Here is a 21,662-nt window from a genome sequence, read left to right as displayed (position 1 = left end):
ACGTCTTCTTTAACTTATACACCAACTTGCTCTGTAGCAGCCTGTACTGTATGATTCCTTTGCAAAATCCAAAAATATTATTGTATATAAATCTCCTTTATCTAACATGTTCGTTGCTTTTTCATGAATTTCAAGTAGATAGCTAAAACAAGGCCAACTCTTTGTAAATCTGAGTTGATCAGTGTAGAGAATCCTGTGTATTAACTGAATCTGCAGGCTATTCTTAAATAATCCAACAGCTTAACTGTAGATATACCAAAGCTTGAAGTATTTGTTAGCAAACTATCATAAAACTGATTTTGAAAGGGCTAAAAGCATGAAACTTGCCTTTCTAGTCTCTTGCCAAATTTATTAGCTGTAACTTTTATCTGACTATGCTTCATCGTTGAATTCTGTCATGTTCCACCAACATGATGGTACAACATGACAGAATTTCATGCCGGCTGGGACGGCGTCCAGTTAAACAAGTCCCCCGTTGTTTTCGCCAGGGAACCAGGGCAAACAGCGAAAAGTCAGCTATTGGAACAAATTTGAAAACACACACCAATTCAACATCACCAGAGTGAAAGATTGGTACTATCAACATAAGAAGCCTGAATGGCAAAGAAATGGAGCTAGTTGAGGAATTGGATAAATACAAGATCGACATAATAGGAGTGACTGAAACAAAAAAGGCAAAAACTGGTGAGATCTTTCTGAGCAATAAATACAAAATGTTATATTCAGGCAAGGAAAAGAAGGAGTAGCCATAGTATTCAACACTAAATACAAGACTCATCTTCTTGAATGGCAGGCAGTCTCAAGTAGAGCGATGTGGACAAATATGAGAATGGGGAACTGGACAACGAAACTTTGTACCTACGTCCCACAGAAAGTTTTACTAAGGTAGAAGTGAAGGAATTTTTTGAGGCTTTAGAGAAAACAGCTGACACAATGAAAAAGGAAAAGTTGGTCCTTGTTGGGAATCTAAATAGCAGAATAGGAAATAATTGTCAGACATACAAAAATATTTCAGGAAAATTTGGAGAAAAGAGCAAAGCTAATAATAATGGCAAATACCTATTGGATTTCTACTCAGGACATGGACTGCTTATTACTAAAAAAATGTTCCAACATAAAACTGTGCACAAATTCGCTTGGAGAGAAGAGGCAAGGAATTACAAAAGTGTCATTGACTATGTTATTGTTGATAGTGATGTTTTCTCCCAGAGTGTACAGAGGATTTGAAATTGGAAGTGATCACCATTTAGCCTTGAGCAAGATAAAATTGAATTTCATATTGAAAAGAAGAACATGTAAGAAAGTTTTAAAGAGAATAAATGTTAAGCAGCTCTCAGATATGAACTGTAGACTAAAATACACAAGTATTATACAAGAAAAAAATGAAAGTTTGAGAACAGGAATCAAACCTTGGAGATTCATTGGCAAGCCCTGAACAAAACATTGATTGATTCAGCCAGAGAGGCATGTAGTGAGGTTGTCTGCAAGGTTAGAAAAATCAGAACTCCGTGCTGGACACAGGAAATAATAAGTTTAGTTTAATCCTTTATCCAAGTGTGAGCAAACAAAGTTTGTGCCTGAAAGTATCTTCAGGACTGGGGTAAGGTGGTACAACACCAGGCAGCTCATTGCAAAGGTGGAGCAAGCTAACAGCAATCCTATCTCAGTATCTCCCAGAATGCAAAACACATCTCTTTGCAGATATGTATAATGTTATGCATTAAGGGAAGGGCCACTTCCCAGGCTGGTTTTGACCTTTATTGAGGTCTCTTCAGTGGGAGCCAGTCCCAAGTGGAGATACCAGGCAGAAGCCTTAGCAAGGTCATCTCTACCTATAGGAGTTGCCAAACGGCGTGCCACCTTTTTATTAAATTACTCTGGATTTAGAGAAAGATGTTGAAAGTTTATTTTTCACTTGGTTAGACTATAATAAGTTTAGTTTAATCCTTTATCCAAGTGTGAGCAAACAAAGTTTGCGCCTGAAAGTGTCTTCAGGACTGGGGTAAGGTGGTACAACACTGGGAAGCTCATTGCAAAAGTTTAGCAAGCTAACATCACTCCTGTCTCAGTATCTCCCATAATGCAAAACACATCTCCTTGCGGATAATGTTATGCATTAAGGGAAGGGCCACTACCCAGACTAGTTTCGACCTTTATTGAGGTCCCTTCAGTGGGAGCCAGGTTGTACCACCTTACCCCAGTCCTGAAGATACTTTCAGGCGCAAACGTTTTTGCTCACACTTGGATAAAGGATTAAATTAAACTTATTATAGTCTAACCAAGTGAAAAATAAACTTTCAACATCTTTCTCTAAATCCAGAGTAATTTAATAAAAAGGTGGCACACCATTTGGCTACTCCTATAGGTAGAGATGACCTTGCTAATGCTTCTGGCTGGTATATCCACTTTGGCCTGGCTCCCACTGAAGAGACCTCAATAAAGGTAGAAACTAGTCTGGGTAGTGGCCCTTCCCTTAATGCATAACATTATACATATCCGCAAGGAGATGTGTTTTGCATTATGGGAGATACTGAGATAGGAGTAATGTTAGCTTTCTCCACCTTTGCAATGAGCTTTCCAGTGTTGTACCACCTTACCCCATTCCTGAAGATACTTTCAGGTGCAAACTTTGTTTGCTCACACTTTGAAAAAGGATTAAACTAAACTTATTATAGTCTAACCAAGTGAAAAATAAACTTTCAACATCTGGACACAGGAAGTTAAAGAGGCCGTGAAGTAAAAGAAGAAAGCATATCAAAAGTTCCTGGCAAATAAGTCAGCTTGTGCTCTTAGAAAACATAAAGACAAATATAAGAAAGCTAAACACTGTGTACAATTGGCTAAACAAAAGTCAATGGAGGAATTTGGTAAGAACATAGAAAATAAATATCAAGAAGGTGGCAAGATATTCTGGAAGTTGTTGAAGAAGCTCAGAAATGGAAGAAAGAGTGTAAAAGGAATTAGAGATGATAAAGACATGAAAACAGGAGAAAAAGATATCCTTGAATTAATTACTTCAAAAAATTGCTAAATGAAACAAGCAGTGATGACAGCACAGTGGTAAAAAAAACACTGATGAGGCATGCAGTCAGGAATATATAACCATCCTTGAAGTAGAAAAAGCCTGAAATATGGAAAGGCAAGAGGACTGGATGATATTCGACCAGAAATGCTCAATTATGGAGGTATAAAAGTCTTACAGTGGCTGCAGTGCATAGTTCACAAGGTCTTGACCGAGGAACGAATTCCTGATGATTATAGTAGAGCTCTCATAGTACCTATATAAAAAAACTGAAATAAAACTGAATGTGAGAATTACAGAGGTATTTCTCTACTGGTGCTCCTGGTAAGATATGTGCAAGTATACTTGAGAAACTGTTGAGTAGGATTGTGGAAGAGTAGCTTGGTGAAGAACAAGCTGGATTCAGGCCAAATAGAGGCTGTCAGGATCAGAATTTCACTTTACAACAGATGGTTGAGATTTCATGGGAATATAGCAAAGATCTGTATCTAAGTTTGGTAGATCTGGAAAAGGCATTATGACAAGGTGGCAAGAGAGAAGCTTTTCAAATCGCTACAGTTATATGGTGTTAATGGGGTATTATATCAAGCAATACTTAGTCTTTATTTGAGTTAGTTAGCAGTTAGAATTGAAGAAAGGACAGTCAGATGGTTTAATGTTAAATTTGGTGTCAGACAAGGATGTACATTTTCCCTTCTATTATTCATTATCTATATGGATCACATTATGAAGGAAAGTGGTATTAAACCTGACATGAAAATTGAAGATGTTAATCTCAGCTCTTTGCTTTATGCGGATGATGTTATACTTCTAAGTAAATCCGGTACAAGTCTGCAAGATTCCCTGACTAAATTGAATTGTTGTAATAGATTTGGTATGAAGAATAGCAATAACAAGACAAAGACGATGAAAATAGGCAGAAACATTGAAAATATCAACTACTTTCTGAATGGAGAACCTATAGAACAAGTAAAACATTTCAGCTACTTAGGCATGATTTTTAGTGAAGATGGTAAATTAAATATGGAAGATAACAGAATCAATAAAGCTGGTATGGTAAGAAGGTAACTGAATAAATTTATATGAAATAAAAGAGAAATTGGTGAAAGCACTAAATTATCTGCATACAAGACAGCTTTCAAGCTAATTTTAACTTATGGATCTGAGATCTGGGCGAGAAATAAAACACTTGACCAAAGACTAGAGACCACAGATATAAGACTTTGTTTTAGAAATTATGGACTTTACAACTGTGTTATAAATAACTATTTTAATTTCCCAAAGTTTCGACCTTCATATTAAGTTCATATTTTGGAGTATACACAAATATAGATGTTGAAAGTTTATTTTTCACTTGGTTAGAGTATAATAAAATTAGTTTAATCCTTTATCCAAGTGTGAGCAAACAAAGTTTGCGCCTGAAGTATCTTCAGGACTAGGTTAAGGTGATACAACACCAGGGCAACTCGTTGCAAAGGTGGAGAAAGCTACCAACACTCCTATCTCAGTATCTCCTATAATGCAAAACACATCTCCATGCGGATATGTCTAATGTTATGCATTAAGGGAAGGGCCACTACCCAGACTAGTTTCGACCTTTATTGAGGTCTCTTCAGTGGGAGCCAGGCCCTAGTGGAGATACCAGGCAGAAGCATAGGCAACTCCTATAGGTAGAAATGACCTGCTAATGCTTCTGCCTGGTATCTCCACTAGGGCCTGGCTCCCACTGAAGAGACCTCAATAAAGGTCGAAACTAGTCTGGGTAGTGGCCCTTCCCTTAATGCATAACATTAGACATATCCGCATGGAGATGTGTTTTGCATTATAGGAGATACTGAGATAGGAGTGTTGGTAGCTTTCTCCACCTTTGCAACGAGTTGCCCTGGTGTTATATCACCTTAACCTAGTCCTGAAGATACTTCAGGCGCAAACTTTGTTTGCTCACACTTGGATAAAGGATTAAACTAATTTTATTATACTCTAACCAAGTGAAAAATAAACTTTCAACATCTTTCTCTAAATCCAGAGTAATTTATTAAAAAAGGGTGGCACACCATTTGGCAACTCCTATAGGTAGAAATGACCTGCTAATGCTTCTGCCTGGTATCTCCACTAGGGCCTGGCTCCCACTGAAGAGACCTCAATAAAGGTCGAAACTAGTCTGGGTAGTGGCCCTTCCCTTAATGCATAACATTAGACATATCTGCATGGAGATGTGTTTTGCATTATAGGAGATACTGAGATAGGAGTGTTGGTAGCTTTCTCCACCTTTGCAACGAGTTGCCCTGGTGTTGTATCACCTTAACCTAGTCCTGAAGATACTTCAGGCGCAAACTTTGTTTGCTCACACTTGGATAAAGGATTAAACTAATTTTATTATACACAAATATACAAAGAGAAAACTGAATTACGTTTCACACAGTATGCTAAAGAGACAGTGATTTGATCAACGCTATTCTACTGGCATGACTTCTAGTGAAAATATGATGTGTGCATATATATATATATAGGCAGAACCAATGGCGGCTCGTCTATAGGGGGCCATAGGGACCGGGCCCCACCTATATTTGTATAACTAGCCCAATAATTGTAGTTGTAAAAAATATGTTTCTTGTCATTATTATTTTTTTGATCTATTTTCAACACGTTTTATTGTTTAATAAAAAAATTACTGTAGTATTTTGTGGTAATATTGTATAATGCGACTTAGTGTGGTTTCTGCGGGACAGCTGTGGCTGTCCCCAGAGACTGTACATAGTGTGAGATTCTTTGATTGTGAAGCACTTGCACTAGCAATCGTGTTTGTTTACCGGGCGCAATGCTTATCTTGGGGCTAGTTTAGTCTGGCCCAGTCACTGTGTTTGTACATAAATAGCACACGATTCTTTCATTGTCTTATTATTTATTCTCATTGTTGATCTGTTTTATCATTTTAGTATGTTTAATTATTGTTGTCATTTTTTGTTATAATTTATTTTAAAGTTTAAATTTTTATTACGTCCATAAACAATACATTTTAACTATGAACAAAATCAGTAGTTCATATTATGTTTACTTTGTAAAAAATAAAATTTATGATTTTTCTTTGACTTTTATGTCTTTATATTTATGGGTTCTATTAGTCAATCTTAATTAAACAATTTTAACTTTTTAAAAATTTATTTTCTCTGAAGTTTCGACATTGATTTATAAAATAAATAAATAACTTTTTTTTTAACACTTGAAAAATGAAAACTTTAAAATATTTTGTAGGGTGGCCAGCTGGAGTCGAACCACGTCTTTGGATTTCCGGAGCTATGCCCGCAACTGCAAATCTTTTGAGTTTTCGTGTGATTAATACGTTGAGCCCATATATGTTACATACTAACACTTTTAAAAAATTAATAGATCAATGCATCAGTGGATTCTGACTAAACATTATTGTAATAGAAATAATAACTATAAATCAATAATAGAACCCACTACATAAATATAAAAACATTAAGTTGTTTTTGGCCCCTGGCTCCACCTGTTTCTATCCGCCATTTAATTTTTTGTTCCGCCACTGCGTGGAACAAAAAATTAAATAAGAATACAAATAAAAATAAAAATTAATTAATTAGAAACTACATCAAAGCAATTTTGTATTTAAGATAACATCAGAGAAACGTTCTTTCATATAGATAGTTTTCTTACTGTAACAATGATGTCCTAATTTAACATGACAATTGTTATATTAGATTTAAGATTCTGGATTATCTACAGTTGTGTTTATAGTTAGCTCTTAGGGAGAAAGGTTCCGTGGGTAGAATATGTGCCTTCCATATCCTTGGTATTTTTAGACCATCATAAAGATTAGGATGGTTGATAAGAATCTCCCAGGCTTCCTTAAATTTATTTTACATTTCATACCCTATTTTGGTGTGATGTAAACAACTAGTGCTTTACTGTCAATTTTATGTAAAGTGTTCAGGGCTTGATCAGAAAGTCCAGCCTCACCGTAATTATTATATTTAATGTTTTTTTTTTTTGTTCCTTTTGTCTGATAGGAATTGTGCATCCTGTTTCCCCTATATATGGTAGATTACAAGCATGCGTGCTTTCTGTTAGGTTTGGCTAGGGCAACTCGTAGTATAGCACGAGTGTATTCCCTCAAGATCTCTGGTCAACTTTCAAATATGAAACTTTTATAGTTTCTATATTCGGCTCTGAAATTACGTTGGCTCTCTGGTCAACTTTCAGATACGAACTTTTATAGTTTCTGTATTCGGGTCTGAAACTATGTTGATTTAATATCCACTTAATTTATATAAAATTCTATGAGTTTGATAAATCAGATTTTTTGCTAGTCACACTGTTTCTACCAGACATGGGCTTAGTGTGGTAAAAAAAAAAAGACCAAAATGTTACACTGAAGCTTTTTTGTGTGTGTGTGTGTGTGATGCGAGTATTATATAAACAAATCATGATGCTTGTATTCATCAACAGAATTTAATTATGAATCGATGCCTTAAACTTTCAGAGTTTTGGGAAACTTTGTTTAATACCTCTCACTATTGTACTATGTATTTTATTTATTTTTTCTGGTTTTTAATTTGTTTCACGAACTATTACTCACCAATTGATTAACATAACAGGCACTTTCTTTCTTCTTGCCATACATAAGTTGCATGTAATCTCTGGTTGGTTTGAAAAAAACTGAGTTGGCTTGTCTTTCTCATTTTCTTCACTCTAAACAAATAGCTGCTACAAACTTGCTTTAGTTGAAATAGATAACCATGGACTATTAAAAGATCTATTTAATTAGCATATCTATTAAGTAGTATCAAGAAATAATAGTATATCATGGCTGTCTAAAATACATCGTAATCAAATAAAGTTACTAGAAATGCTCCTTTGTTGTGTTATGAGCACCATAATCTAAAAATGTATCACTGTCTTCTCTTACATTTTTTGAAGTAAAAAGGAAAGTCAGCATATAATTTCTTCCCCATAATTCCAAAGTATGATTTAATGTTTTGGAGTTTATTATTATTACTACCCATGACCCCATGTAGTCAAAGACTCATCTAGGAGGTCCTTTTATCAAACACACAGCTCATCATACCGTTCTTTAAACACACTTAAATTTTCTACAGACACCACACTCTCAGGCAAAGCATTCCAATCATTCACAACTCTGCATGAAAAAAACCTGCTTCTCACTCCCCTACTGACACCCTCCTTATACAGCTTCCAGGGATGACCTCTGGTTCTCCCCTGATCTCCCACTATTTTCTGTAGAACCTCTCCAGCATTGATCCTATAACAACCCGTTAATAACTTGTAGGTCTCTATCATATCTCCCCTCCTAATCCTGTCCACCAGACTCTGCAAGTTGCATCTTCTCAAACTTTCCTCATACTCAACATTCCAGAGGTCAGAAACTACCTTAGTCAGTCACCTCTGGACCCTCTCCAACATCTCTTCATTCTTCTGAAAACCAGGTGACCAAATCTGGACACAATAGTCCATCTGTGGCATAATCAAAGCCTTATACAATGGAACAAGAATCTCCCTATTTCTACAAATCAGTGTCCTCCACATCATTCCCAGAAGTTTTTGTGTTGTCTTCACGATTTTGACAATGTGTCCTCTAAATTTCAGATCCTTATCCACTGTCACCCCGAGATCTCTTATTTCCTCCACCTCCAACTATATATCCTCACCAAACATAAATTCTGCATCCCATTTTTGTTTTCCAAATTTTAAAAGCTTACATTTTGCAACATTGAACTCGCATCCCCATTTCCATGTCCAATCACTCAATTTATTCAAGTCTTCTTGTAAGGACACAACATCCTCTCTACCCTTCATGGTTTGTCCCAACTTTGCATCATCTGCAAACAACTGAATATCTCCATCCAAATCTTCACCAGTATCATTAATATACAAGTTAAACAGCAATGGCCCTTAAACAGACCCCTGAGGCAATCCACTAGTAACTTTCCTTTTCCTGGATATTGCTCCCCCATACACAACTTGTTGATACCTATCAGATATCCAGTCTCCAATCCAATACACCAATCTAATATCCAACCCCATCCACTCCAGTTTGACTATCAACTTATCATGTGGTAATCTATCAAAAGCATTTGCAAAATCTAAGTATATTACTGTGTATCCTTCTCCTCTGTCCATGGAAGCAGTTACCTTATTGTAATAAGTAAGTAGATTACTAAAACATGACCTCCCTTTAGCAAATCCATGCTGTCCATCAAAGATAATGCCATTGTTGTCAACCCAATTCTGGATCCTAGTTCTCACAAGCTTCTCCAACAACTTAACTACAATATCTGACACACAGATAGGCCTATAGTTTAATGCTTGAGTTCGATCACCCCTTTATGAAGTGGCACAATCTTGCCCTCCTTCCACTCCTTAGGGACTTGACTGAGTGCAAGACTCATATTGAAAAAATATGTCAAGACAGGTGTCAACTCCCTGGCACATTCTTTCAGAATACGTGACGATACATTATCAAGTCCCACAGCCTTATTTACATCTAGTTTGCTCAACTCCCCATACACCTCTTGCTCACTTACAGTCAGTTTCTCCCCCCCCCCCCCAATCATCAACTGCTCTCAATGTCTCCATGAAGTCGCATTCACAAGATTGAAAGACCTTTATGAACTGCTCATTAAGTATCTCCACCACATCTTCTGCAACAGCTGTCTTTGTATCATTTTCTCCAATCAATGTCATCCTTCCATAATCTTTCTTTCTTTTGCTGGCTACATATCAAAAGAACTCCTTAGGATAGGATTCTTTTTGACTTCATTAGCTAACTGCTATTCATACCTCTTTTTAGCTACCCTCACCAACCAAGTCACCCTCCTTGCCTGGTCTTTGTAGACCTCATGGAATTGGTTATTTCCACTTTGCTTATGCTGCCTCTATAATGCCCTCCTTCTCTGTATTGCATGCTTAATCTTTTTATTCATCCATATCACACTTACTTTATTTAACTTTCTCACCCTTGGAATATATTTAGACATTGCATCTACTAGATAGTTTTTGAAAATCCCCCAAGCTGCATTGATCTCTTTTCCAGCTAACTCATTCCATGCTACACCTTCAAGCTGTCTCCTGAGCGTGTCATAATCACCCCCCCCCCCCTTGTAGTTCCACATATACCCTTTTCTTACAGAGGTCCTCTCGCTGCTGACAACCACCCAGGGAATCACCTCATGGTCACTCTCTCACCAATTGGTGGGTGATTTGACACTTCATTTATAATTACATTCTCTGATGAGATGACCAAATTCCAAGACCCTCAATCCACATGTGCCCTCTGTTACATACTGTCTGAAGTAGTTACCCCTCAAAAACTCAAGAAACTCATTTTCTTTACTTCCACTTGCTATCTCATCATTCCAGTCTATATTGCCATAATTAAAATTGCCCATAATGATCACTCTTTTCTTATTTGCTTGGTTAATTTGATTATACATTTCATAGTCACTACCTTCCACAATGCCTGGTCTATAACAACATCCAACCAAGTATTTCATTCCATTTACCTCTATCTCACACCATACTGCCTCAAAACCACTGGCACTATTTCCGTCTTGCATCTTTACTTTGTATGGACATAACTCTTTATCTATCAACAATAGCACTCCCCCCTCCCTTTTTACCCCTTCTATCCTCACGAAACACATCATATTCTTCCATCTCTATTCCTGTCAGGATGTCGTCCTCATCTAACCATGTCTCACTTATTCCAACAATTTTTGGGTGAACATACTCAATTAGTGCAACCATTTCATCTTCCTTGTTTCTTACACTTCTAGCATTTGTATATAAACACAACAGCTCATTCCTGGATCTACAGCTAGTTCTGATAACACTCATTCGATGTGATCTCTCCATGCTTGACTGGGGCCATTTCCCTTTCTGCTTATTCATTTTAGAAATCTCTTCAATTCCAACTGTTTCCTCTTGATCCTAGGTCATCCCATTCCTTTCTTGTCTACACATGCTCTCCCATCCTCTTGGAGCATCCACCTTTCTCACGCTGTGTACCCCTGTCCCCCCTGAGCCTCCCCGTTTCCCTGTTCATCTTGCACACTCATTTTCCATACTCATGCCACTTAATTCCTCATTCAAAACCACCTCTTCAATCTCTCCTGTCATACTGTCCTGATCTTCCACATCACTTCCCACTTGATCTCATCCATTCTCTATACTCACTTCTCTACCTTCCAGCAACAGTCTCTCCAAATGACTCACACCATAACCACTCAAATGCAGTCCATCGCTCCTATACAGTTCACTTCATCCTTCAAACTCATTCCACACATTAACAAATTGTACTCCCCCTCTCCTTACACATTTCAGCCAGAATATCATTCATAATCCTTGCTCTCTGCCTCATCCCACCACAGTCATACCTAGGCAACACGCTTACTACCCTTCCTGTCACACTATTCTCTTTTATCCACTGTCTAAGCAGCCTCCTGATATCCATTCTGACATGCTCTTTGTCCTTTGTTAAGGCATTCATACCTATTAAAACCATCAACTCCTTCACTTCCTCCCTCCTCATATCCAGTGCCTCAGTCACTCTACTCATTTTACCGCCTGGTTAACATACCTTGTGCATCCTTGTATCCAGCACACCATTAATAATGTAGTCGCCATGCAGTGGCACTCGCTCATCTTTCATTAATTCTTTCGTACTTGATTTGTTTTAATCGTTTTCACCCAAATTTTCTTAATTTCACTCTGCATCCATTTCATCTTTTGAATCTCACATCACATACTCTCTATCATTCAATCTTTCTAATTTTTGAACTATCGACTTCCACTTCACACTTTCACTCTCATTCATCCTTTTGAGTTTTTTACTTTCGGTCCATGCATTCAACGTTTGCTTTCATTCATTCTTTCCATTTTTCCCACTTTCGATCCTTTTGTCACGCTATTTCCTTCGTGGTTTCTTTCGTTCTCTCAATTTTGTTTCCTTCCACCACATTCATCTCGTTTTCATTCTTTTTACCATCCATTATGGTTTTCAAATGATTAGTTTTCTTTTTCAATGCTTTAACAATTTTTCGCCTTTCTTTCGCACCATGCTTCTCTTTCAAACAAGTACTCATTCTTCCTGCAACACTCTCGCTACTAACACTTTCTGTCATCAAATTCATATTAGCACTCATTAATTCCTCGTTCAGCTCACACTTCAAACACATCCTCCTTCCATCAGCCCCAAACGTCTACAAACCATCCATGTAATCGAAAGAATGCATATAGTGCACCTCGCACTTCGCGAAATGACTGAAGTCTAAGTTAAAATCATGCACTGACAAAGCTGCCGCCATCTTTCTCTGCCGGTTACTACTCTACGGGCCAAAAACAATGAATTTATAATCAAGTTTAAGCAAAATATCCCACACACTAATAATACTAGTAGCACTTGTAGCAATTGTATATGAGTGATTGTTCGAGTAAGAGTTGTTACTCGAACAATCACTCATATACAATTAATTATTTCAAGAATAACATATTTGAATCCGGAGCACTTCTTACATACTGCCGCTAATGTTGCCTCACGAGTGCCCTCTCCAATATGTGTTTTATATCAGTGAAAGATATATCATGCCACTTGGCCATAACTAATTCTTTTTGTCACAGTTATATTCACAGAGAATTGCAAATAAAATATATCAGTTTTTTGATATTCTGTTCTTGTACAAATTTTCATAGTATTTTATTCATTTTAATTTTATATTTTTAAAACTAGATTTTGGTGTTGACATACTTATGGATACTGTACAACAGATGACATTTCCATGGTTAATAAGCAATGTAATTGATATCGAAACAGATCGGCCATTAGCAGATGGAAGTGTGACTTACACATTAGAGAAAGGAGGTAGAAAGGTATATTGATTAAAAACACAATTTATTCATAGTTTTATATAATATGTTTGAATGTTCCTATCTCATCTTCCTCTTACCATATTAGGCTCAATAGCTTGTCATTTCAGTACTTCTGTGTATATATTTATATATATAAGCCAGGGAAACTAGATCATCATATAAGGAACGATGAGAATGTGTGTGTGTGTGTAGCTAAGATATACAGGTGTGATAATGATGTAAATGTCAATGAGCATCATTACGAATTGGTGAAGTGCCCAAAAGACAGTTGTATTTGTGTGGGATGGAAAGAAAATTTCCTAACTGGGGCCAAGCAGACTATAGATACTGCTTCAAAACCACTTCTATTATTTGCTCTTTGTATCCGTACCATGGATGGGTATAACTCCTCTGCTACTATCAACAGCACTCCTCCCTTTCTACCCTGTCTGTCTTCAAGAAAAGCATCATTATCCATCCATCTCAGTTCCTGTCAGAATGTCATCCTCATCTCAACCATTTATCACTTATTCTGACAGTTTTTTGGCCAAATCAACTCTATCAACACTATAATCTCATTCATCTTATTTTGAATACTTCTGACATTCATAAACATACTAGCTCATTTCTGGTTCTATAGCAAGTCCTACTGATCTGCTTCTCAGTTATGACACTATACCCTCTTCCACTGGCCATTCCTTTCTATTAGCACTGATCTTACACCCCCCCCCCTCCCAGAACTAAATGTTGTCCCCACATTTCTAGCCATCTCAGTCCTGTCTTGTACGCTTACATATCCACTTCTGTATCCATCATCTGACCATAGTGTCTCTATGTCCACCCTGACTCTACCCCCACCATTTTCCCTTCTGTCCTCTGTTCCTCCTCTCTCATGCCACTCACCTCTCCCTTCACAAGATCTCCAACCTTACTTTCCTTCTCTTACACTGTTTCCTCAGGTCTTCAGTTCACTTCAATCATTATGTTCTCTCAGCAACTGCTTCTCTAGCTAACCTGCACTAAATCAATTTAAATCTAGCTTGTCTGTCATATTCAGTTCCACCCAAACCTCAAATTTTTCCCACATAAATGGAATGAACTCCTTTCTCCTTATACTACTCTGATGGCAAACCATCCTGTCACCATTCTTAATCTTCGCTCTGTCTTGGCTTATCACTATCATACCAGGGTATACATGGAAAGTTCAGAAGATTGTACTAGACTGTTTCCCAGATCTTTAGCAAATTAATACAGCCAGATTGTTGGCAGCAACATACTTAGGAAGTGCTTCAAATCCAATGCCATTTCTACAAGTAGTCTCTCTGATTTCTAACACCTGTGTAGCACGTTTGTCATTTTTCATTTAATCCTGTGTGAAGGATTATCACAGAGTGTGGTCTGCCAGTCCTGACTTATGAATGTAGTTCTTGTGTTCTTTGAGGCAGATGTTAACCATTCTGCCAGTCTGTCCAAAGTAGGGCAAACCACAGACACAGGGAACTTTATGCACTCCAGTATGTGTAAGAGGACTAAGTTGATCCTAAGGAGAATGGATGATGATAGCTAACTGAATGTATGTTGGTATAGAAAATATATTTACAGAGAACTTTAGCTATTCAGATGTACCTCGAATGTAAGGAATGCAAATAGTTTTATTATCTTGCATGTTGGTAGTAGGATTGATGAAAAATGCAGTATTTTGAAAACCAGTACCTCTGACAATGTAAATCTGAACTTATGAAACTTGTAAATCATCATCAGATTCCTGATATGTACCCTCAGGAGTGGGGGGGGGGTATACAGGATAATTATGATAGTACTACATGAGAAAGTTGCACCCATTTTTCTCCAAATTTATCTGTTATCTGTCAGGACTCCAATATTATCAGAATTTATGTTTCTGTCTTTTAAGGTGCTTTTTACTGTGTCAATCCATCTACATCTTGGTCTTCCTCTGGGAAGTTCTTTCCTAATATCCCCATTTTTTAATGTGATGCTGCTATTTATGCCATCTGTTTATTCCGCTAATCTTTCTCAGAACTCTCATATCAGTCTCTAGTCGTTGGTCAATTGTTTTATTTCTAACCCAGTTCTCAGGTCCATAAGTTAAAATTGGTTTGAACACGGTCTTGTATACAGTTAATTTAATGTTTTGATTAATTTCTTTCTTATTTCATATAAATTTATTCAGCTGACTTCCTACCATGCCAGCTTTACTAATTCTATTGTCTATTTCCATATTTAATTTGCCATTGTCACTAAAAGTTGTGCTTAAATAGCTGAAATGTTTTATTTCTTCTGTAGGTTCACTATTCAGGATATAGACGATGTTTTGAATGTTTCTATTTTCATTTACTTGTTTTATTTCTGATTTTCATACGAAATTTATTACAACAGTTATTCAATTTAGTTTTAGGGAATCTTGCAGACTTGTACTGGATTTATTCAGAAGTATAATCATTTGCATAAAGTAAAGAGCTAAGAACTTATAGTCAAACTTGTAGCATTATAATTTTTTTTTTTTATTAAACTCATTATTTACCTTAAAATGTGGGGTCTCAATACAGGAAGCTTCCCACCAGTGGTGTACTAGAGCTTTTGCTGCCTGGGGTGATCCCTGAGTTTGCCTCCCCCCTCTCAATACACACCAAAAATACTACAAAAAGTCAAAACGACTTATAGGGAAATAAACACTTCAAAAATAAACGCTATGTTTATTTTTGAAGTAAAACTTTAATTTCAATATTCTAAAATGTTGTTTTTCTTGCTTTTCTGTTAGCAAAATCATCAATGCCATTGGCGAAGTCTATTTCATAGTAATGTAGGTAATATTCTTAATCAATTTTATTTAGAAAAACTACTCTCACAACTAGCAACACTTACAGCAGTTGTGAGGAAAATTTGCAATAGTATTACAATATTTGGAAATGAGTTCTCGAGACTGTATTTTAGAATTAACTGCAAAAGTTCAAAAAGGTTCAAAGTGCCGCCTGGGGCAGAGCATCCCCCCCCCCAGCTATGCCTCTGCTTCCCACAGTACAATGCAGTATTTTGTTTATTTTATGGAGGTTGTAGTAGTTGGCTGAAACAAATATTGCAAAGATACCTGAGTTTGGTTTCCGAATTTATATCATTGGAACAAATAACTCTAGCACTATGTGTAAGTGTTGTGTTTCGAGTATGCCATGCTGTTGGGATGAGTATTGATGTGATTCCGATTGGTGCAATGACTTTTAACTGTTTCTTTTAGAATCTGGAAAATCACTGACTCAAGATCAAATACAAAAAATATACACATTTAATAAAACTAAAACAATATATACACTTTAAATGAAATTACATAACTACAAAATACTGGATCCAAGGCCTAAAATAAATTTACACTTTAGAGATTTTCTTATCAAAAAATATTAAAATCACCCATTCACTGACTCATTCTAATACTGGATTGTTTAACATATACTTAATCATATTTACCAGACTAAACACCTTGTTTTCACAGCAACAAAAAGTTCATCAGAGTCAGTTTCTTTGTTAGGGCCTTTTCCGAAAATATAAACATTTTCTTCTTTTTTTTCCATGGGATTCTTTCTTATCGCCCTTTATGTAGCACACAATATTATTCCTTCTGTCTCACTGAAGTATAAATATTTCTTACCTCTTGCAGTTCTAGCTATTTGACACACAATTTACTAATTTTTGTACCAGAGAAAAAAAAAAGTTTCTTTAACTACTTCATAAACAACATATCTAAGTTGAGCTAATTCTGGTATCCCCTTTTCCAGTAGAAATAACCAATAGGTCCGGCATCCTTAAGACAGATGAAACTTTCCAATCAGCATTTCCTCGAACATTCAGTTAGGACATCTACTGCAATATCTTCTTTTATTTACTAAACACTTGTTGGCAGTCTCAACTCCTCCAGTTTAAAGACTCACAGTTCTACAATTCCTCTTCGGAATCTTCTATTAATATTCTCCCAACTGTCAAGTAACACTTCCTAACAACAAAATTTCTCCAGTCTGCATTCTTAAACTTCCATTAGCTTTCTCTTGTTTTTCCTCATTACCTCGATACCGAACGCTCTATCTGTCAATATTGTACATCAATCTCCTCATTGAGCATGCACACTCCTTGTAAATGGCGAGCAGGAAGTTACGTATAATGGCTGACATGTTGTTTCCATTAGCGTAACGAGAATGTCTTTTCAAAACACAACACTTAATAATTTTAAATTACAATAAAAATTCTGAAAGTAACATAACTATCCAAATCCAGTCAGTACATAAATATTTGAAATGCTTTACATTTCATTTTGACAAAATAATATCAATAATGGGTACATCGCCAATAATACATGTTATGAAACCAAATCTAATAATATACTAACACTAACAATTTGTAAAAATATTCATAATTTTAAATTATCACTATTTTTACAGGTGGATATTCTATAAACAGAGTAGGAAGATAATGAACCATTTTTAGTTCAGTTTACTTTACCATAGAAAAACAAATTGTCTCTTCTTCGACTCACTATTGTGTCTAGGAAGAAGAGGCAGTTTGTTTTTCTATGGTGAAGAGTATTTTTGAATGTTGGTTTTTTTAAATGTACTAGCAATGTTATCTGATGTGTCTGGGCCATGAGGCAGATGGCAAAAACCTCATTTGCATAGTAGAGCCTAACTGTTGGTTTATGTGTAACTGTGTTGAGTGATTGGTTTCCCAGCAATTCCGTCATAAAGAAATTGGCTTGTGGATGGGAAGGGGCAGGACATCCTCCTCTCCCCCATACCACCTAGCTATTATACACTAAGATCCTATTATAGACTGGGTTCCTACAAACTCAAAAGAAAAGAGTATATAAATTATTTAAAAAAAAAAAATTACATCTTGGCCAAAAGAAATTACCAAAAAGCTAAACCTTACCTTCTAAAATAAGGTTTAGTTAATAATTAGGTAAAAAATCACTTCTGAGCCTCAGGGGCACTCTCCTTCCTTTATTGAAATGATCCCCAGGCTCCTTAGCCTGGGGATCATTTCAACATTACTTCATTGTTCAGCAGTGTAATTTTAACAGACCCTTGATTTTTCAGTAATTCAGTACGAGTTGATTTACATTAACTTGCATTAAGTTTAATAAATATCCATGTTTTAACTCTTGGCCTTTTTTTTTTAAATTTTTATTTTTATTTATTAAAACTATGTTTCTTTGACATGTTTTGCTGTCTATATGGCTGACAGCATCTTCAGGAAGCTATTTAACACAAGCAGAAAACAACAAAAAATTAAATGTTTCCCAACATCCATTATTGATATAAATAAAAAACGCTGGATTGATAGTTTAATCACATGTCTCATTACACATATTATGTGAGCACGCTGCATTATTGTGTAAATTTTGCATGTGATTGCTTGCATAGGAGAGGTCTTGAATGTTACATTTATTAATTAATAACTTCTAAATGACATGAAGTATCAGTCTTTGGTTTCCATTAGTGTGCTTTTTGAATAGAAAGGAAGACTCCTTGAACAATCTGTCACAATTATTCTCTTATGAATAAGACCTGGAGGAGGCTTTCCAATTTACAGTGTGACATTCTATGAGGATGTGTGCTGCGAGTTCACTTTTTTTTTCTCTTCCATTTTGTTTTCAACATCACTTACATATTCTTTTTTTACTGATTTTGAAACTTCTCGCAAGTCAAATTGCGAGAAGTTTCAAAATCGTTAAAAATCTTTTTACATGAACATGGAATCTTGTATACTTCAGGATGTTTATACAATGGAACGTTATCTTTAGGGGAATGTAGGAAACTTTGTGAGGTGTAATTAGTTTGTAGGCTGTTATGATGTTGAGTGATTTTAATACTTTTTTTTTTTTTTGAGTAAGCTTGTTCCCTCACTCTCAACAAAAATTAGGTATCATCAGAATCTCAAAAAAAAAAAAAAATAGAACTTGAAATGTATTCAAAATTGATTAAATTAAAAGAAAAGAAAAGTACTTCAAATCCTATTTAATCTATTTCTCCGAAATAGTTAATCAAAAAAGTTACTAAAGAAACTTTTAGTTTCCAATGAACCATCACATGATAAACTGGAAATAATTACATTGGTATGGTGTCCTAACTATACATTGGCGACACATCAAGAAAAATAGCCCTGGTATTAAAATCATTCAACTTCAAAACCAGTTAATACATTACAAAGTTTCCTACATTCCCTAAAAAAAAAAAAAAAAGCTTCATTTTATAAACATCCTTGAGTAAGTTAATAACATCCTGAAACAAGTTATTGAGTCATATGTGTTCTATCCATATCCATGAGATTTTTATGCCATCATTATTTTAGATTATGGCAGTTGATTATAATTCACAGGCTTCTTTTAAATTTGCATTTTAGTACCAAATTTTAGTACAGTTAAGAAATAGATGGCTTTGTGGTCATTTCTGTGTAGGATGTCCAGGACATAATCAGAAATGCCAATTTTCCATATTATTTGATATGCGATTATGTTTTTTCACATTGGAACTGTGCATTCTATACATGGCAAGTTACAACTGTATTTTATTGGATATACCTCAGGGTAGGCTAGAGAAGAATGAAGATCCTTGGACAAGTTGAAAAAGTTCTTTAATTATAGAGAGTTAAATGTTACATTAAGGTTGCATTTGTGCAACATAGTTCATTATTGTGAAACAGTTCATTATTAAAAATTATGGAAACAACTAACTTTTTACTATAACTGTGTTATAGTAAAACTTAAGTTTAATATAAACCAAAATAATCACTTGTTGTTTCGCCCTTCTTATCAAGGTCATCATCATCGGGAGTATACACATATACTCTTGATCATGACCTTGATATGGGGAGTATACACATATATTATTATTATTATTGCACCCTCCATGGAGTCAGCAGATACATTGTAGGAGATTCATTCAACTGATAACATACTTATCATACCGAATGTTAAAATCCTTAACACTCCTTGCATTAACAACACATTCTGGTAATGCATTCCATTCACTGACAGTTCTCCATGTAAAAAATCTACTCTCGACACTGCTCTTTACCACATTCTTACATAACTTCTTTTTATAATTTCATCTGGGTTAATCTGATAAAATTTTCTCACTAACTTAAATGTCTCTATCATATCACCTCTTTTCCTCCTATTCACTAAACTCTGCAATCCACAATTTTTCAACCTTTCTCCATCAGTCCGAAGTCCTGATATTGTCTTAGTTACTTGCCTCTGGATCCTATCCAATGTCTCCACATCACACTGAAAACCAGGTGACCAGATATGAGCACAACAGTCCAAGTGTAGTCTGCTTTATACAGTGCCACTTCCTTTTCCCTATGTGTTACGGTACTTCTTATCATAGCAGCACTAATGTGTAACCTTTGCTAAATTAGCAATACCCCCTGTAAACTTCAGTCTACTGTCAACCATCACTCCCAAATCTCTAATCTCATTCATCCACTTCCTGCAGCATGGCATTGTCAGTATAGTACACAATCTTATATTTCTGCACTCCAAAATGCAATACCTTGCACTTATTGATATTAAAACTATAATCCCACTCCTTTGTCCAAGTCAAAAGTCTATTCAAATATTCCTGAAGGGAATTAACATCAATAGCTACTTATAATTCTTCACAAATTTGTATCATCAGCAAACAACTGAAGATCCTCAGTCAGTCCACATGATATATCGTTTACAAACAAGTTAAACAGCAGGGGCATAAGAACAGAACCCTGGGGCAGACCACTGGTTACGCTCCTTTTTTGAGACACTGCTGCATCATACACGACTTGCTGGTATCATTCAGAGAGCCAGTCTCCAATCTGTCTAACCAATATATTATTTATTTCCATCCTCTGCAGCTTCTACACCAAATTATCGTGTGGTAATCTATCAAATGCTTTTGCAAACTCCAAGAATATTACTGTACGTGATTCTCCCTTATCTAACGCACCCATTAGAGTGTGTTAGATAAGGACCGTATTTATACCGTATCAATTCACCTATAACTTGTTATTCTTCTGGGTCATTTTTCTGCCAACCTGGCAGAGAACACTTGCTTTGCTAATCTTTCCTTGCCCATTCTGTTTAAGTGACCATACCACCTGAGATTAGCTCTGCTAACGCATTCCTGGATGCTGACAACATCAAGTTCTTTCCTAATATCCTCGTTTTTAATATGATATCGCTATTGATGCCATCTGTTCACGCCTCTAATCTTTCTCAGGACTCACATATCTGCGGTCTCTAGTCTTTGATCAAGTGTTTTACTTCTGACCCAGCTCTCAGATCCATAAGTTAAAACTGGTTTGAACACTGACTTGTACAGCTAATTTAGTGTTCCTACTAATTTCTCTCTTATTCCATATGAATTTGTTCAATTGATTTCCTACCATACCAGCTTTGTTGATTCTGTTGTCTATTTCCATATTTAATTTACCATCTTCACTAAAAATCGTGCATAAGTAGTTGAAATGTTTTACTTGTTCCACAGGTTCCCCGTTCACAAAATAGTTGACATTTTCAACAATTCTACCTATTTTCATTGTCTTTGTGTTTTTAATGCTGACCTTCATACCATATCTATTACAACAGTTATTCAACTTAGTCAGGGAATCTTGCAAACTTGTAGCGGATTTATTGATAAATATAACATGTCTGCATAAAGCAAAGAGCAGACATTAACATCTACAATTCTGATATGTTTAATACCACCTTCCTTCA

The 21,662-nt window shown here is 35.9% G+C and overlaps 1 protein-coding gene across 1 annotated transcript in view; it reads left to right on the top strand.

Annotated features, from left to right (window-relative positions):
* Positions 1-21,662, top strand: part of LOC150110169 (uncharacterized) — a 321,469-nt gene that overhangs the window by 74,465 nt on the left and 225,342 nt on the right. Inside the window, exon 4 of the mRNA XM_090391567.1 lies at positions 12,789-12,928. Within this exon, the coding sequence (XP_090247693.1) occupies positions 12,789-12,928 (140 nt within the window). The remainder of the gene's footprint in view (positions 1-12,788; positions 12,929-21,662) is intronic.

Source organism: Typopeltis vanoorti, chromosome 1 (assembly GCF_054136105.1).
Source record: "Typopeltis vanoorti isolate ZY-2024b chromosome 1, IOZ_Tvanoo_1.0, whole genome shotgun sequence".
Lineage (NCBI taxonomy): Eukaryota > Metazoa > Arthropoda > Arachnida > Uropygi > Thelyphonidae > Typopeltis > Typopeltis vanoorti.
The sequence above is the reverse complement of the archived record's forward strand: the minus strand, read 5'-3'. Positions and strand labels throughout refer to the sequence as shown.